This window comes from Chroicocephalus ridibundus, chromosome 2 (genome assembly GCF_963924245.1).
Source record: "Chroicocephalus ridibundus chromosome 2, bChrRid1.1, whole genome shotgun sequence".
Classification (NCBI taxonomy): Eukaryota; Metazoa; Chordata; class Aves; order Charadriiformes; family Laridae; genus Chroicocephalus; species Chroicocephalus ridibundus.
Window position 1 is genome coordinate 26352038 of NC_086285.1, and position 14831 is coordinate 26366868.

General features: G+C 41.5%; 2 protein-coding genes across 5 annotated transcripts; one reads left to right on the plus strand and one right to left on the minus strand.

Moving 5' to 3' along the window:
• Window positions 1–6001, plus strand: RBM48 (RNA binding motif protein 48). Of its 2 annotated transcripts, XM_063324834.1 has the most exons (5): window positions 1–330; window positions 2589–2779; window positions 2910–3055; window positions 4005–4537; window positions 5580–6001. In XM_063324834.1, the coding sequence occupies exons 1-5, from the start codon at window positions 7–9 to the stop codon at window positions 5664–5666; spliced, it is 1281 nt and encodes a 426-aa protein (XP_063180904.1). In that variant the 5' UTR covers window positions 1–6; the 3' UTR covers window positions 5667–6001. The 2 variants fall into 2 exon arrangements, with proteins under 2 accessions (XP_063180904.1, XP_063180903.1); XM_063324833.1 differs by lacking the exon at window positions 5580–6001 and having other exon boundaries at window positions 4005–5570.
• Window positions 4251–14702, minus strand: CLXN (calaxin). 3 transcript variants are annotated; one of them, XM_063324836.1, is made up of 7 exons: window positions 14624–14702; window positions 14165–14320; window positions 12166–12270; window positions 10446–10597; window positions 8181–8285; window positions 6039–6108; window positions 4251–4363 (listed from the first exon to the last, which is right to left on the minus strand). In XM_063324836.1, exons 1-6 carry the CDS (start codon window positions 14679–14681, stop codon window positions 6058–6060), a joined length of 627 nt encoding a protein of 208 aa, XP_063180906.1. In that variant the 5' UTR covers window positions 14682–14702; the 3' UTR covers window positions 4251–4363; window positions 6039–6057. The 3 variants fall into 3 exon arrangements, 2 of the variants coding, with proteins under 2 accessions (XP_063180906.1, XP_063180905.1); XR_010069825.1 differs by having other exon boundaries at window positions 4253–4363; window positions 6008–6108; XM_063324835.1 differs by lacking the exon at window positions 4251–4363 and having other exon boundaries at window positions 6048–8285.
• Window positions 14703–14831: the final 129 nt, after the last annotated feature.

Consider the following 14831-nt stretch of genomic DNA (forward strand, 5'->3'; position numbering starts at 1 on the left):
CGGCCAATGCGGGCGCGGCCTATGCCCGTCCCTCGCCTCCGATTGGCTTCTCTATCGAAGGATTCATCTCTTTCTGCCTGGTTTAGGACACCGTCGATTTCCGCCTCGGTGGGAGCCAATAAGCGTTCCGCCTATTGTCTGATTGGCTGTTCTTTCGGCAAGCAGCTAGAGCTGCCTGTGCTGGGCGCGGTGGGCGATGGGAAGAAGATGGCGGCTGGCAGCAGCACCGGGAGTAGCGGGTTGGGCGATGCCTGCAGGCACCACGCGCAGCTGGGCGTCTGCGAGTCGCGCGCCAAGTACCGTGAGGGGCGGAGGCCGCGCGCCGTCAAGGTAGGGCCGGGGCCGGGGCCGGGGCCGGGGCCGGGGCCGGGGCCGGTCTTGGGTCTGGGCCTAGGCTTGAGGCCGCATCCGCCCGTGACGGCGGCCGGGCGCTGCTGGCGGGGCCGCGGCGCGGCTCTGCCTCTGCTGAAGCGGGACCCGAGCTGGGGGGCCCCGGAGCGCCTGGGTGGGCGGGGTTGTTGGCTGCGGCTTGTCGGGGGCAGGGCGCTCCCCAGCTGGGCTCCCTGGGCTCCTGCGGCTCCATCTCCGTTATTAGTGCTTGTCCCCGTTGCGGGTGTTTTCCGGTTCTTCCTCTGTCCTTGCTGGTGAGGCGCATCGGGACGTGGGCTCAGGCGAGCTTAGTGCGCTCCCTGTGCGAAACTGTCACATCCTAATTGTTTTTTATTATAAAAAACAACCGGTCAGCGGCGAGGAATTGGCTCATTTGGATTGCAAAGTCAAAGTGGGAACTTGGTTTTATTCCTTGTAGGAGTCTTATTGCGATGTTTCACATCCTTTAGTAGCTAAACTGTCCTGATGGTTGTGTTGTGGTCCCCTTCTGGAGTCGTCATCAGGGGCAGAGCTCTGGTGTGCCCAGAGCGTGCAGCTGCATCGTGCAGTGGAGGCCCTGCTTGTAAGGGTTTGCAGCCGTAAAACGTTACCCTGTTTATGCAAAAAAGCAGATAGTGGATACTGGGAGGCATAGCTGGCATTGAGTCTGGTAAATCTAGTAACTTCCACGTTGTATTTTGTAAGTTAATCACTTAAAAATGCACACAGCACAAGTAGTCTCGTTCTATGCAAAACATAGAAACAAAAATTAAGAGCAGCGCAAGGGAAGTTAAGGAGCTGAATTTTGCTGTTACTGGCTGACAGACAGTTGGGCACACAGTCGGGAACCCAACTGGGTACCCAGTGCCCCTGAACAAACTCGGAAGGACTTGCGTGCACCAGGCTGCTCTTGTGATCATACTCTGGTGTCCGACAGCCCCTAGGGAGATGAGGAAGACCATGCGTGATGGGCCTCACCTACTACATAGCAGGAATGTCTCATTACGCCAGCAAAAATGCTGGATTTAAAATCACAGAATCATAGCATAGTTAAGAGTTGGACGGGATCTGAAAGGTCATCTGGGCGGGGACACCGCCCACTAGACCAGGCTGCTCAAAGCCCCATCCAGCCTGGCCTTGAACACTTCCAGGGATGGGGCATCCACAGCTTCCCTGGGCAACGTGTTCCAGTGCCTCACCACCCTCACAGTAAAGAATTTCCTCCTAATGTTTAATCTAAATCTATACTCTTTCAGTTTAAAACCATTACCCTTTGTCCTATCTCTACACTCCTTAATAAAGATTCCCTCTCCACAAATTTGCTTTTTGTGTACAGTTAACGCAGGGTGTGCTGTAATGGCACCTTCGAGGTCTGGCTTGAGAAAGGAGGCAGGTGGTAAGCTGCTGTCACAAGAACAGTTTATGTGACGGATTTGCAGAGAGTATCTGTTATGGCGGCAGTTTGACAGCTGTTTCCCTGAGTGGTTCCCTCTTTATCCTGCATTTGCTGTTTTTTGAGAAGGATGTGTAGCTCATGCAATCTAAATGTTTGGTTTTGATTTTTTTTTTTTAACAAAATCAGAATTAATTCCCTTTGATCTTATGGTTTAGCTACCTATTGTATGCTGTGAGCTGTCACAGAACTTTCCCTACAGTCTATGTTATGCATCACTTATTACACAAAGCAGAAAAAGAGTAGTTTGTTTGTTTTTTTTAACCTGCTGAGGGAAGACCTTGCCTCTCAGCATCTTATTTGTATCTGTCTGTCTTAAAAACATACACTGTTTGATCACTGTAGCAAGGAGGCAGCTTTGCGCATGCATGATCTGCCCCAGGGAATTGTGGTACTTCTTTAAATTTTATTTTTCTCCCTCTGTTTTACCTCTGTGGCCTCTCTACCTGTGAACAAGACAGGTTTTACAGTGTTTTTATTTTTGATAGTGCCTCATATTAACTGGTTACTAATCAGTCTTGCAAGGAAATTGGCCAGAAACCTAAAGATTTTACTCAGCAAATGGCGGTACTCTGGCCTGGTGGAGAAGAGTCAACTCTAATTTGTGTTCTACTTTGAGTAAGAAGCTTGAGTTCAGTTCCCGCTCAGTGATGAAAAGGTCCCAGATTAACTGTGCGCTTAAGGCTCCTGCAAGAGTCCAAAGCCAAAATAGAATACAGAGGGATTTGAGTGTTTTAATGTATTCCATTCTTTTTTCTTTTTTCAGGTTTATACTATCAACTTGGAATCTCGTTATTTACTAATACAAGGCGTTCCTGCATTAGGCGTTATGAAGGAATTAGTTGAACAATTTGCATTATACGGTGCCATCGAAGAGTATCATGCTCTAGATGAATATCCAGCAGAGCAATTTACTGAAGTTTATCTTATAAAATTCCAAAAACTGCAATGTGCAAGGTATTGGACAGGGCCGTACCCCCCTCTTGCTGTATTAATCTTTTACACCTTCTTTATTTACAAGCTGTTGAGATTCTAAAGAGTTGAAGTAAAATCCTGAGTTTTGCCAATACAATTTAATTCCCTTCAGGGTGGCCAAGAAAAAAATGGACGAACGAAGTTTCTTTGGTAGTTTGCTGCACGTGTGCTATGCTCCAGAATTTGAAACAGTCCAAGAAACTAGGGAGAAGTTGCAGGACAGAAGAAAGTATATAGCGAAAGCAACAAATCAAAGAGGTTTGTAAATAAATTTTCTATAGAATCTTCACACCTCACTTCAGTGGTGGGTGGGGCTTTGGTTAAAGTGCCCATTAAAGAAAATGCTCAGTATCTTGCTGTTTTAAAGATGCATTTGAAGTATGTTTGCAGCAGAATGGAGACGTCTTTCAGTATTCAGAGGGCTGTATCCTTTTCAAAGCAACTTTTCACTTTTGGTTAAGACTAAAACAAAGATGTAAGCTTTAATAATGAAGTATTTCCTTCCCCTTTTGTGTTCTTTTCAAAACTTCAGCAGAATTTTCAAGCACGGGCAGGAAATTTGGGATCATCTTTTCAGCCTTGTTCCATCTTATTCAGGCATGCCCAAAGGGTCAGTTTGTAAGGAAGGTGACTACACCAGAACCTTCAACAAAGAATTTCTGCCGCATACATAGTGGCACTGGAGGAATGCTAAGAATGGACTGGCTTTACAAAGGCTGCTGGGCTGCAGAGTTCCCAGGCAGCACTGAAGGCTGGGCAAGCAGAGAAATAAGCAAATGGTCCAGCACAGACTTCTCCTTTCTTGTGCTTATGTACTTTGATATCATTAGTCATTGCATGAGGATATTTAAAGGGAGTAAAATCACTGATTTTTTTTTTTTTTTTTTTTTTTTTTTTTGTTGCAAGGCAGCCTATCCTTGAAATCATAACTGGAAGTAAGAATCACTCATTTGCAACACTAGAAATGTTTTTATGTTCTCAAAACTGCTGAAGTACTTCTGCTCAGGCATTCCTCACATACCAGCAGAGGGAGCAGGGTGGAAAACTTTAATTTGAAAGGTGCCACTTGGGAAAAAAGAATCACAGAAAGGTGGCTGGGAATGAAACATGACTGTATTGCTTCTGTAATTGTATTAAATGTTATTTTTTATGTGTTAGAACTAATAATGACATAAAATAGTGAAGCTACTTTTCTGTTGTTTTAAAGATTGCTTTGTGTTGAAGAAAGTAGAGGGCCCTAAGAAGACCGTCTCAAAGAACTCCGAGCGTGATTGTCCACGGAATGCATCAGGACTGTGTGCAGCTGGTAACTGGGATCCATCCTGCTTTACAAGTTCTCACGGGGTATCCCACACCATAGGGCATCCATCTGGGAATCATTATCAGAGCCTATTGACACTTCCCCACGGTAACAATTCTGCTGAAACTTCAAGGTACTTTGGTCAAAGCACATCCCTAACTCTAAGTGTCCAGATGGGAGGACGCACTCCTCCAACTCCTTTAATGCAGCAAAGAACAGTTCCAATTGATAACGGACTTGATAGGTTTATGCCTCGTACAACTCACCTGCAAGAACGTAAGAGGAAAAGAGAAGAAGGTAACAAGTTTTCCCTCATTGGAACAAGTGCAGATAATACTGAAGTCATTATTGGTCCACAGCTACCAGAAATACCTAAAGTGGATATGGATGATGATTCTTTGAATACGTCAGCTACATTAATTCGAAATAAGCTGAAAGAGGTACGGATTCTGAAAAGTTCTGATATTTTCATTTTCAAACGTATATATTATGTGCTTGTTATCCATAAAACCAGAAACCCTATGAAAACTTAATTCAACATTTATTCAGTATTATCAGTTTGTTTGACACTTAAAGCTAGTGTTCTTACTTCTTAATTCTTTCATAATGCAGAATATTGTAGGCCATTCTACTCCATACCTCTTACATTACATTTCAGAAAGTATAAATGCCACTGCGTGGTCCTAAATGATTTTTAGTAAACTACACTTTTTATCCACGTGGGGAGTCATAACTTTGGAGGTAGTCCTGCCGACTCCAGTGTGGTACTTCTAACTGGTTTCTGATTGAAAGGGAGCGAAAAATAAAGTCAGAGTTGCATGTAATTTTGCTCCAATGCTACTCATGGCATTAAAAGATATACAGAACCACAAATGCTATGCTGAGAAGCATGTCTTAAGCTATATAACCTTTTATGGAGGATATTAATCAATTAACTCCTGATACAACTTTCTATTTAAATTAAGGTATGAAAAGCTTCCTTGACTATGACCAATTAGATTGATTTGAAAGAGCTTAACTCCAGTCAAATTGATAAATAAGCACCCTTTACATTAAATAGATTTTTAAAATATTTGTCAAAACACATGTTTTTCCTTTCCTTTCCCTTCCTTTCTCTTCTTAGAACACCTGAGTCTAAAAAGCACACTAAACCATACTTTGAAAACACCTCTAGTAGGGAGAGGGGTGATAAGATATGTAACGCTATCACTTGAGTATCTGAAATCAGTTTGTGTGGTTAAAATACAAAAATGGTACTGCTAACACTTCTGGTTTTTTTCAGTTTCACCTCTTGTGTTCAATGCTATCTTTGGTGTTACATTTTTTTTCCCCTTTTTCTGCAGGAAAACTAAATACAAGTGTGATTATAGTAATACATCCCTCCCAATACTCAGATGTGGGAGATACGGCCTTACTCTAGAACTAGTTTAACAAGGGAGTGGTTACAGTTTACTAAGATTTTTTTTTTCCCCCCCAATTTAGGTAGCAGATTCTGTTTCAAGAACATCCGTGGAAAAGCCAGAGAGTAGCTCAGCCAAACCACTTGTAAAGCAGAGAAGAAGAATATAGATACTGCTGGCAGCATCTTCCAACAGTCCTTTTTTTTTTTTTTAAAGGATATAGTTTAAAAAAATATATTTTTTTATGTTAAAAATAAAACTTTTTTTTATACTGTATTTCCAAGCAACTCCCTGTTAAAAATTGTATCAATTTGTTTCTTGGCATGAACAAACACTATAATATGTTATTGTAGCAGTCTTGTCCTGTGTACCTCATAGTATAACATAACACATTGAAGAACTGTATTTATATAAAGTGAATGAAATAAATTCTATTTATTCAGTAGCTTTTGCAGTAAACGAATAGTGAAACTTAGTAATATTTTCAAGTTGCTTCTATTTTTACTATACCATGAAGAGTAGTGAAGAAAAAACCTCTTACAATAGTATTCCACTTGGAGTTACAGTTTACGAGTTTCACGGAAGGTTTTCTGTTCAAAGGCCATGCTGCTCTGTTTAAAAAAACAAACAAACTAACTTAATTTTCAATAAACTAAAGGTTTTTAATTTAATTGAAAAAGATGCTAAACTGATGTGTGTAAGCAGAGCCTTTCTCTTTGTTTTTAGCTTAGAAAAGGTAAATTCTATCGCATTAATGATGTCATCACCAAGAGACAACGATATTTATATATATAGTTTTATATTATAAGTTTATAACAACTGAAGGGGAAATTCAAATTTTAACTGCTCAGCAGTGCTAATGTGTGACCAAGGAACGCTCTGGCATGGAGGGCAAGAAAGCCCAGCTGCAGAATGAGTTATACTGGCTGGAAGCAGGAATGCCAGAGACTTGGATGACTTAATGTAAAGGAGTGAAATTTCCTTTGGTGACAAGATAAAAACCTGTAGCATTGTGCTGTAACAATCCTAGAGTGGGAGTGCTCAGGGGCCACCTTTGGGCAGCAGAACTGGCACTGGGGAGGATGGCCCCAGCACTGGGCTCAGGTGCCCCTTGCTGACCCTCACAGGACGGGTGCTGGTGGAAGCGTATATAGGGGATCAGCTCGTGGCACATCTTGGCAGACTCCTTGTGGAACCACCTATGGTGGTAGGACTCTATGCAATAAGTTGTTCATTACATTTTTTAAAAATGTATTTAAGTGCAAATGAGTGTTTAATTTATGTCAAGGGGTACAATTAAAATTCCCTAACATAATCTCACTGGGAAATCTAGTAAGTTATGGGGTTTCTTCACGTAAAGCTCATAGCTGAAATTTCTTTATTGCTTTTAGGGCTTGAAAGGACATGTAAATAGAGTTGTCTTTTAACAGTGAAACTAGAGACCTAGTAAAAAGGCAACAAGTTTGGTAGGGTACAGAACAGAGGGCACAAAGCAAGAAACAAGCTGAGTTTTGCATCTCTTGCCATGATTAGCCTGAATTGCATACCTGCTTTATCACCAACGCTGACAAGTCATTTTTCTATGCTGATCAGTGAATGTTAATTCAGTTCAGAACTTTTTAAAACCTTTTCACTGGTGTAAAAAACAGAGTATTTACTTACTTACCTGGGTTTTCCCAAACCCTTAAAAGTCTTTTGACTTTTAAATGCTGCCAGGAGAAGTCTGGCAATTTGGGAACAGCTGCTTTGCAGCTGATGTGATATCATAGGGCCTGCAATCATGGCTGCAAGACCCTTTCTTCCTGTCCTCCAGCCCAGCAGGTAGGTGAGCTGGCAGAACTGTGGATTTCCAGGAAATGAAAACTTGCTGTGTTCTCAGCAGTCTTACAGAACTTTTCTGTTTCTAGGAATCACTATTCAAAAATCAAAATTTTGTTTTTCCATCTCTATGAAGGCATAATTTTCAGTATTTGAAAATGACATGCAATTGAAATAGAATAATTATTGGATTAGGAAAAAAATTACTCTTTATTGTAGAGCAGAAACACTCTCCACAGTTTAACTTAATGCTGAGGAAATTAGCATGTTGTAAATTACCATCTTCTAAAAAAAAAAATCTGAATTGAATTAGATGTATAAAATAATAAATAAGAATAAATAAAGCACAGTTAGATATAAGTACAAAACAGCAGTGCCACACTCTGAGATGAAGAACACTCTCAAGGTATTTTCTTTTCAGAAAGTTACCAGCCTCTCTGAAAAGAGGCTATAAGTAAGTGAGGCGATGGCACCGTTGCCAGTGGCACTGAAGAAAGAAAAATAAAAGTTGTTTATCTGAAAGCTCTCCAGGAATCCAATTCAGGAGAACGGTCTCATTTTCTTAATCTCAGAGGGTGCTGACTGAGGATCATTCATTATATTGCTGCCCCAGGACAGACATTGAGTAACAGCGTGTTCTTATATTCTCTGGTACCAGTGTTTGACTGTATAAGGAAATGTTGGTACAGTGAAAGGTAGATATGAACTCAGCATGCGCATATCCCACAACTGAAGCATTTCTCAGTTGACTTCAGCAGGCCCCATGTAATGGCAATTAATATCATAATATGTACATCTCCTTACCAATAGTACAAGAAATATTTGCATGTTGTTGTTTTTTTTTTAAACTCAAAAGTTGACGTACCTTTAGGTCTGGCAAACATGGTCCAAAGGCTTCTAAGAGAAGATTTTCATCTTTGACTGCTTTTTCAAAGTCCATAAAAGAAAGCTTGCCATCATGATCATAGTCCTACAAAAGGAACGGAACTCTTCAGCAAGGATGATCACTTTTAGTGACCGTCTTTTTGTTTAACAGACATTTTATACACATGGATTCTATTTTTAGTTTGAGTGTATACAAAAATAATTTTCTTTGGGCCATCAGTCTCTGCTCGGACAAGATCTGTATCATTTGCCTCTACCTAAGACATAAAAGGTGGAGCAAGTTCACCTATCTCATATGGCTTTGTTAACAGAATTCCAGAGAAGGGAAAACTTTTAACATGGGAGAAAGCTGATCTGAGACTTGCACAGACAAATCTCAAGCAGAGCTGCACTGAGATAAATTAAAGGTAGGTGACTTAAAAGTAGGAAAAAATGTTAGGATATATTCTGTATATGTATTTACATCATGGGTGTACCTACACCCTATTCATGAGGCTGGAAATACTTTACCCTAGTGGTTTCTATAGTAGGCATACTTCTGCCCTGTCTTTGTCACATACAGCACCCAGAAGCACATGGTGGAGTACGCTGATGCCAGCCCACTTCTTCTGTACTGCAGAATCTCAGCACAGCAAAATATTCCTCTGGGGGTGGAAAAAGCATCCTTGTGTTTTTAGTATTTCTGCAATTAGAAAACCTCCTGTTTCTACATGGCAGCTTAAACTACCACCGAAGACTACAATGAGTGCAAGTACTTTAAACCACATAAAGTAAAGGCTTTCAGTGAAGATACATGAGTGGATATGACAAGTGTTCAAGGCACTGGGCCAAATCAAAATTTTTGAAGATCAAGCCACAGAACCATCACAGCTGGTAAACACGGAGGGAGCACTGGTTCCAATGGCCAGAAAAGCAGAGGCAAAGAGCTATGTAGACAGAGAGATTCCTGAACAGAAAAGCTGCCACTGGATGCTTATGAGAAACAGAAGTGGCCAGGTGCGCTCTACCTTTTACACTCCTCAGCACAGGGGAGAGCAGGACATGAGCATGTTCACTGCAAATACTTTTAAGTATGAAAATGCTTATTATGGGACTGGATGTATGCTTAGTCACAATGCAATTGTACGTACAGGCAATTGCTCAAAGAGTAGTTTTTCCTTCTTTGAGTGATGGACTCCACAAATGCATTTTTGGATAGGTAATAATTACTTGCTTAGTTATTTGACATGGGCAGCAATCAGCCATATCCTACTCACACAACTGCGCAGCAGCCAAATCAGGTCTGGACATTCTTAAACCAAGTATCAGAGCTTTTTAAATTCTTATGTAACAGGATTATGCACAGGATTAGTTTATATATGTTCTTATGTATATGAAGATTTCATTATGTCTAGAGGATACTGCTTGTGCTTGACTAGCACAGCCCACTTATCAACTGCCCAGACATAAGGGTATTCATTTTGGATGCAGCCTGCAGGGAAGCTAATCATGTAGGTGCTCCAAAGATTAATAAATTACTGAGTCATAGCTTGCTTGCCACGTGAAACTAGACTCAGCACTGTCAAGAACTAAAGGTAAGATGGACCTTTCAGCTGAGGTTGTGCCAAAGGGGTGGGTTTGAGAAATAGAAAACACGAAGTTAAATAAAAGCAGTTTGGATTCAAAACCTGGTTTTAAGTGAAACTTTTGACCACCACCACAGGTGGGGAGATTTTATTTCTTGATTTGATTAAAACGTTGAAACAGTCCCTGGCTGATCTCGATATCCTAGATTAATCATGGTAAGACAAGTTTTACATTGATAACCTTGAGGTTACTATTCTAATAGAATATATACATTCCATAAAGATATTTCACGATCAATTGATAAAACACAAATGTGCTTAATAATAAAGCTACTGCAGATGCCTAACACTGAAATAAATGCAGATTACGCTTTTGAATTTTCCACTTTTTACCGGGCATGCGCACATACACATACTAATTTATACACAAAGTTTATAATGCATTCACATAATAAATTAACAGCTTCATGTGAGGATACTGGACTGGGACTCATTAGATCTGGATTCTATTTCTGGCTTTCCTTTGGAGACCTGTTTATTTCAAGTATGTAACTAACTCTTGTGGCTCAGAATCCTGCTGTAAAGCAGTCACAGTATTTAGTTACCACACAGCAATGTTCTGAGGTTCAGTTAATTAATATCTGAAAGACACTCAACTATCACAATGAGTAAGTACTTGCCATTTTCTTCAGTGCTATGTCTACCAAGTCCTTAATTCCCTCATCAGGATCTTCTTCTGATGGTTGTTTGAGAAGGCTGTTTTTCAGCATTTGAAACATTTCCTCTCTTGAAATGTATCCATCACCATTCAGGTCGTAAACCTCAAAACAGTCTTTTTGAAAGATAAATGAATTTAAGGTTCATATAAAGTATATCACACACTATTAAAGCTGTCACCTATAGACAAAAAAGGTGACTTGTATGTTGTACAGCATAATTATTGAGCCACATTTACCATATGTAATATTTATATATGAAGTATGTGTCACATTTTGATATGTATACTAGTCAATTATTATCTATTTACCCTTCACAGCTAAAATCTATTTCTGCTCAAATGAATTAGCTTCAGTTCACAGAAACCATAGTAACTTACAGATCTTAACTTGTCTGAAAGTGTCAGTTTAGAATATAAATGAGGTTCTGGTTTAGAAGCCAATTTCCCAAGGCGGGGACCAGCTGTCTATATCAGAAAGGCTTTGCACCTACAAAACACATCCTAGTTATTTCAGAAGCTGAGTTAGAAAAGTAAAGAAAAAAGAAGAAGCAGCTGTACTAGTGTGGAAAAGAGAACTGAAGTATCCCTTAATGCAAAGAGGAAATCTCTGTAACAGAGTATTTTGAGTATCTGCCTCATTTATCTTCTAATTGCTTCTACCTCCCTAGAATCAGAAATATACGACCATACTAAAATTTACTATCCTTCACAAAAGTTATTTAAACAAACAAACAAACAGACAAGACAAAAAAACCCTCTTCAATTTTGGAACGCAAGAGTTTTTTTTCCTGACAAAGACTAAACCTACAGTGGAAAACTATACTGGCACAGAATTATGACATGTAACACTGTATATCATTATGCACTAGTACATCCTATTGTGCTTACGGTAGGGCTGCATATTTTATTGCTTGCAGTTGTACTGACATACTGAATTACATCCTGGGCACACATCCTAGTGCTGTGACATCCCAGGTCACCTTCCAGATGAATTTGCATAGTGCATTCGGGATGGCTGATGCTGCAACCTGGGAACTACGGAAACAACTTGCTGTCATTCTCCTTTTTCTATTACACTTTTCCCTACATCCCCTATTTTTTTTTCCTTCCTCCTAAAATTCTAGGCTTCTTGCTATTTTGTCTCCCCTATCTTTCTCCATCCTTACTGTGGAGGTTCTCATGACCATCTTACAGACAGACTCAGTTTTTCCATCAATGCTTCCAGGCTGAAGAACTGCCAGAATTAATGCAACTGCTGCTGTGTCCCCATTGTGCCAGTAACTGAATACTGGTACAGGTCTTGGTTGGCTTGAGACTGTGTTATTTAGCCAAAACCACCCTTGAGCTACATCTGCTTCTTTCTAATTTTGTGTGTGAATACAAAAACATATATTCTGCCAAAACGGTATACTGTAGAACAAGCTTCAGTTCAAATGCTAGTTTTTGTCAGCAACAACATAAAGTGACAGCTATGATAATGGCAGTTTACACAGAAAAACCTCTGTCTCAAAGAAGCTATTTCAAAACTCACGTTTCATTGCGTTAAACTATACAGAAGAAAACTCTTCAACTACCAAATACTTTATAAGAGTAACTACTGAATTATAATAAAAGTAACATGTAATGTAATAGTCATGGATTCAATGATTACTACTAAATACTAACATACAGATCAACCTTACATTTAATCCTTTCTTCCAGTGTCCCCCGAAGAAATACTGATAAGCCTTCCACCCATTCCACCACACTGATGCAGCTATCGTTGTCTTTATCAAAAGTGCGGAACACTGGTAAGTGTATTAGATACATTTAAAATGTATATAATAGGGAAACACAAACAAAATAATATTTTCTTAAATTCAATGAAAATATAAACACATCTTTTTTCTAAAAATATTTCTCTGCTTTCATCAAGCTATAATTACCCTTCTTGAATCTTTCTAAGCCGTAACAATGAAGGGGATTTTGCCCCTCAGTTTACTTATCTTCTACTCCAGAATCCTGCTGGGATAAGACATTTTGTTTGAGTCATTGCTTTCCTGACTTAAACAACTATAGAAGTATGCTTCCGTACAGACGTAATCCAAATAAACCAGTATCCCTTACACTAAGGCATAATTGCATGTAGAAGAGGATTTTTATTACTAGGTTTTGTTTCAGAAAATCTTGGAGAAAGTAATCCCAGAAACAACACGTACAAAGAAAAAGAACCTTCTCCTGTCTTTCATGTACCAAGATCTTTTTTTTTCTTCTCCCTTCCCTGAAGAAACTTTCAATCTTGCAGCTTCACTATTCATACAGCTTGTCATATAGTACTTCAAATCCAAGATACAATTCAATGCATCAACTAATCTCTAATTCGTATTTTAGAATGTTAATTAGTAAGTTTGCTATAGGAACACCTTTACATGCAGAGCCAAGAGGTCTGGAATTGGAAAACAATAGGCTTCTTTTGCAAACTGAAATCAGGCCCCTTGTATGTAAGTATTAAAAAAATTTTTAAGTATGTATCCATGTAAAGTATTTTCTAAGCCACACTTGACTTTTCGCATAAAATGGCAGTAAGTTCTTGTTTTATGGCATTTAAATACCCCTTCTACTAGAGAACAGGAGAAAGTTGTACTAAGGTGTGGCTCTTGGCAGCCTGAGACTGAAAAGAACAGCAGACTCACGCCTCCTTCACATTCTCCTCTAGACACCTGTACATTAGAGATCATTCATGCAACTTTCACAGCAACTGCAAATGGGGCCCTTGTGTTACAAATCCATGAAACCACTGTATTTTCAAGGGGTTATATGGCTTGTTACACCCATCTCCCTGTACTGTCTGCCTAGTCCCTTCAGCGGTGCTCACAGCACCTCTATTCCAGAAGTTACCTACTCTAACAGAATGCCTTTCTGGGATCTCCAAGCCTGGGGCAGAGCTGTCCACCACCGGCGGTGGCTGCAGCTCCCGGTGAAACCACCGGAGAAAAGAGAGAAGTGGCACCATGCTGCCCTCTTCCTTCACCACACTACAGGGACAGGGACAGAAACCCACAGGATACACTACAACTGCCTTGCTGGCTGGTCTCCCTCATACAAGAGCATGAGCTATCCTGAACTAAAGGAAAACTATTCTGCATAAAGGAAATAAAGATTATGTCAGATATTGGATTTGGGTCTCTTCAGTCTGGAAAAAAGATGGCTGAGGGGGGATCTTATAAACGCTTATAAATACTTAAAGGGCGGGTGTCAGGAGGATGGGGCCAGGCTCTTTTCAGTGGTGCCCGGGGACAGGACAAGAGGTAATGGGCACAAACTTGAGCATAGGAAGTTCCACCTAAACATGAGAAGGAACTTCTTTCCTTTGAGGGTGGCAGAGCCCTGGAAGAGGCTGCCCAGAGAGGTGGCGGAGTCTCCAACTCTGGAGACGTTCAAAACCCGCCTGGACGCGTTCCTGTGCAACCTGCTCTAGGTGACCCTGCTCTGGCAGGGGGGTTGGACTAGATGATCTCCAGAGGTCCCTTCCAACTCTACCATTCTGTGATTCTGATACCCTTTACTCGGCACCTCCTGAGCATATCTCTTCCTTTGCTGTCCTTATGGGAATGAGATGGCACTACTTTGTCTAGGCATGCTCCTCAGGTCAACAACATATAACTAAAAACCTTACATCTTTTTTAGCCCCACCAGTCTCACCTCTGTCCATGAGCACGTCATCCGTCATGCCAAAGGCGCTGTGCAGCGTGTCTCTGAACACGTTACGGTCGAAGCCGACTGTGGCAAAGCGGTTGTTGGAGTCAGCCACCAGCGTGTTGAAGAGCTTGATCAGACATTCCACTTCGTTTTTATTAACTGCCCAGTTGAAACACAAGCGAACATATTTTATAACTTAACTTGGTAAAAATACGTGACAGGCACAGGGAAGAGACAGGGCCCAGACCTCCCAGGCATTAACCGTTAAACAGACGCCCCCACAGCCCTCCGCCCCCCACCCGCCGTTCCTGAGGGAGTGGTGGGAAGGGCCCCCCTTGGCGGTGGGTGCTGAACAGAGCCACGGGGCGGCCACAGGGACAGCAGAGGCGGTCGGCAGCCCCGAACGCCCCTCCGGCGGCGGCGGCAGGGCTGCCGCAGCCCCGGGCCGGGGGAAGGACTCACAGTGCCTGGCGGATCGGCCCAGCGAGTCCACCAGCTGCTGCAGCCTCCTCCGGCTCATGGCGGCGGCCAGCCCGCTTCCCCCCCGCCGCCGCCGCCGCCGTGGCAACGCGGGCGGGCCCGGCTGGCCGTGCCGCTTGGCGACACCGGCGGCTCGTACGTAAATACACACATACAGGCACAACAAAGGGAATTTTTATCATACGTTAAA

Bases quoted from the DNA above. Each gene is read 5' to 3' on its own strand.
- RBM48 (XM_063324833.1), top strand. From the start codon at position 7: ATGCGGGCGCGGCCTATGCCCGTCCCTCGCCTCCGATTGGCTTCTCTA. The intron at 331-2,588 runs GTAGGGCCGGGG...TTCTTTTTTCAG, and splicing joins GGAGGCCGCGCGCCGTCAAG to GTTTATACTATCAACTTGGA. The intron at 2,780-2,909 runs GTATTGGACAGG...AATTCCCTTCAG, and splicing joins CAAAAACTGCAATGTGCAAG to GGTGGCCAAGAAAAAAATGG.
- CLXN (XM_063324835.1), bottom strand. From the start codon at position 14,681: ATGAGCCGGAGGAGGCTGCAGCAGCTGGTGGACTCGCTGGGCCGATCC. The intron at 10,598-12,165 runs GTAAGGTTGATC...TCTTTCAAAAAG, and splicing joins ACTGGAAGAAAGGATTAAAT to ACTGTTTTGAGGTTTACGAC. The intron at 8,286-10,445 runs GCAAGTACTTAC...TTCCTTTTGTAG, and splicing joins ACATAGCACTGAAGAAAATG to GACTATGATCATGATGGCAA.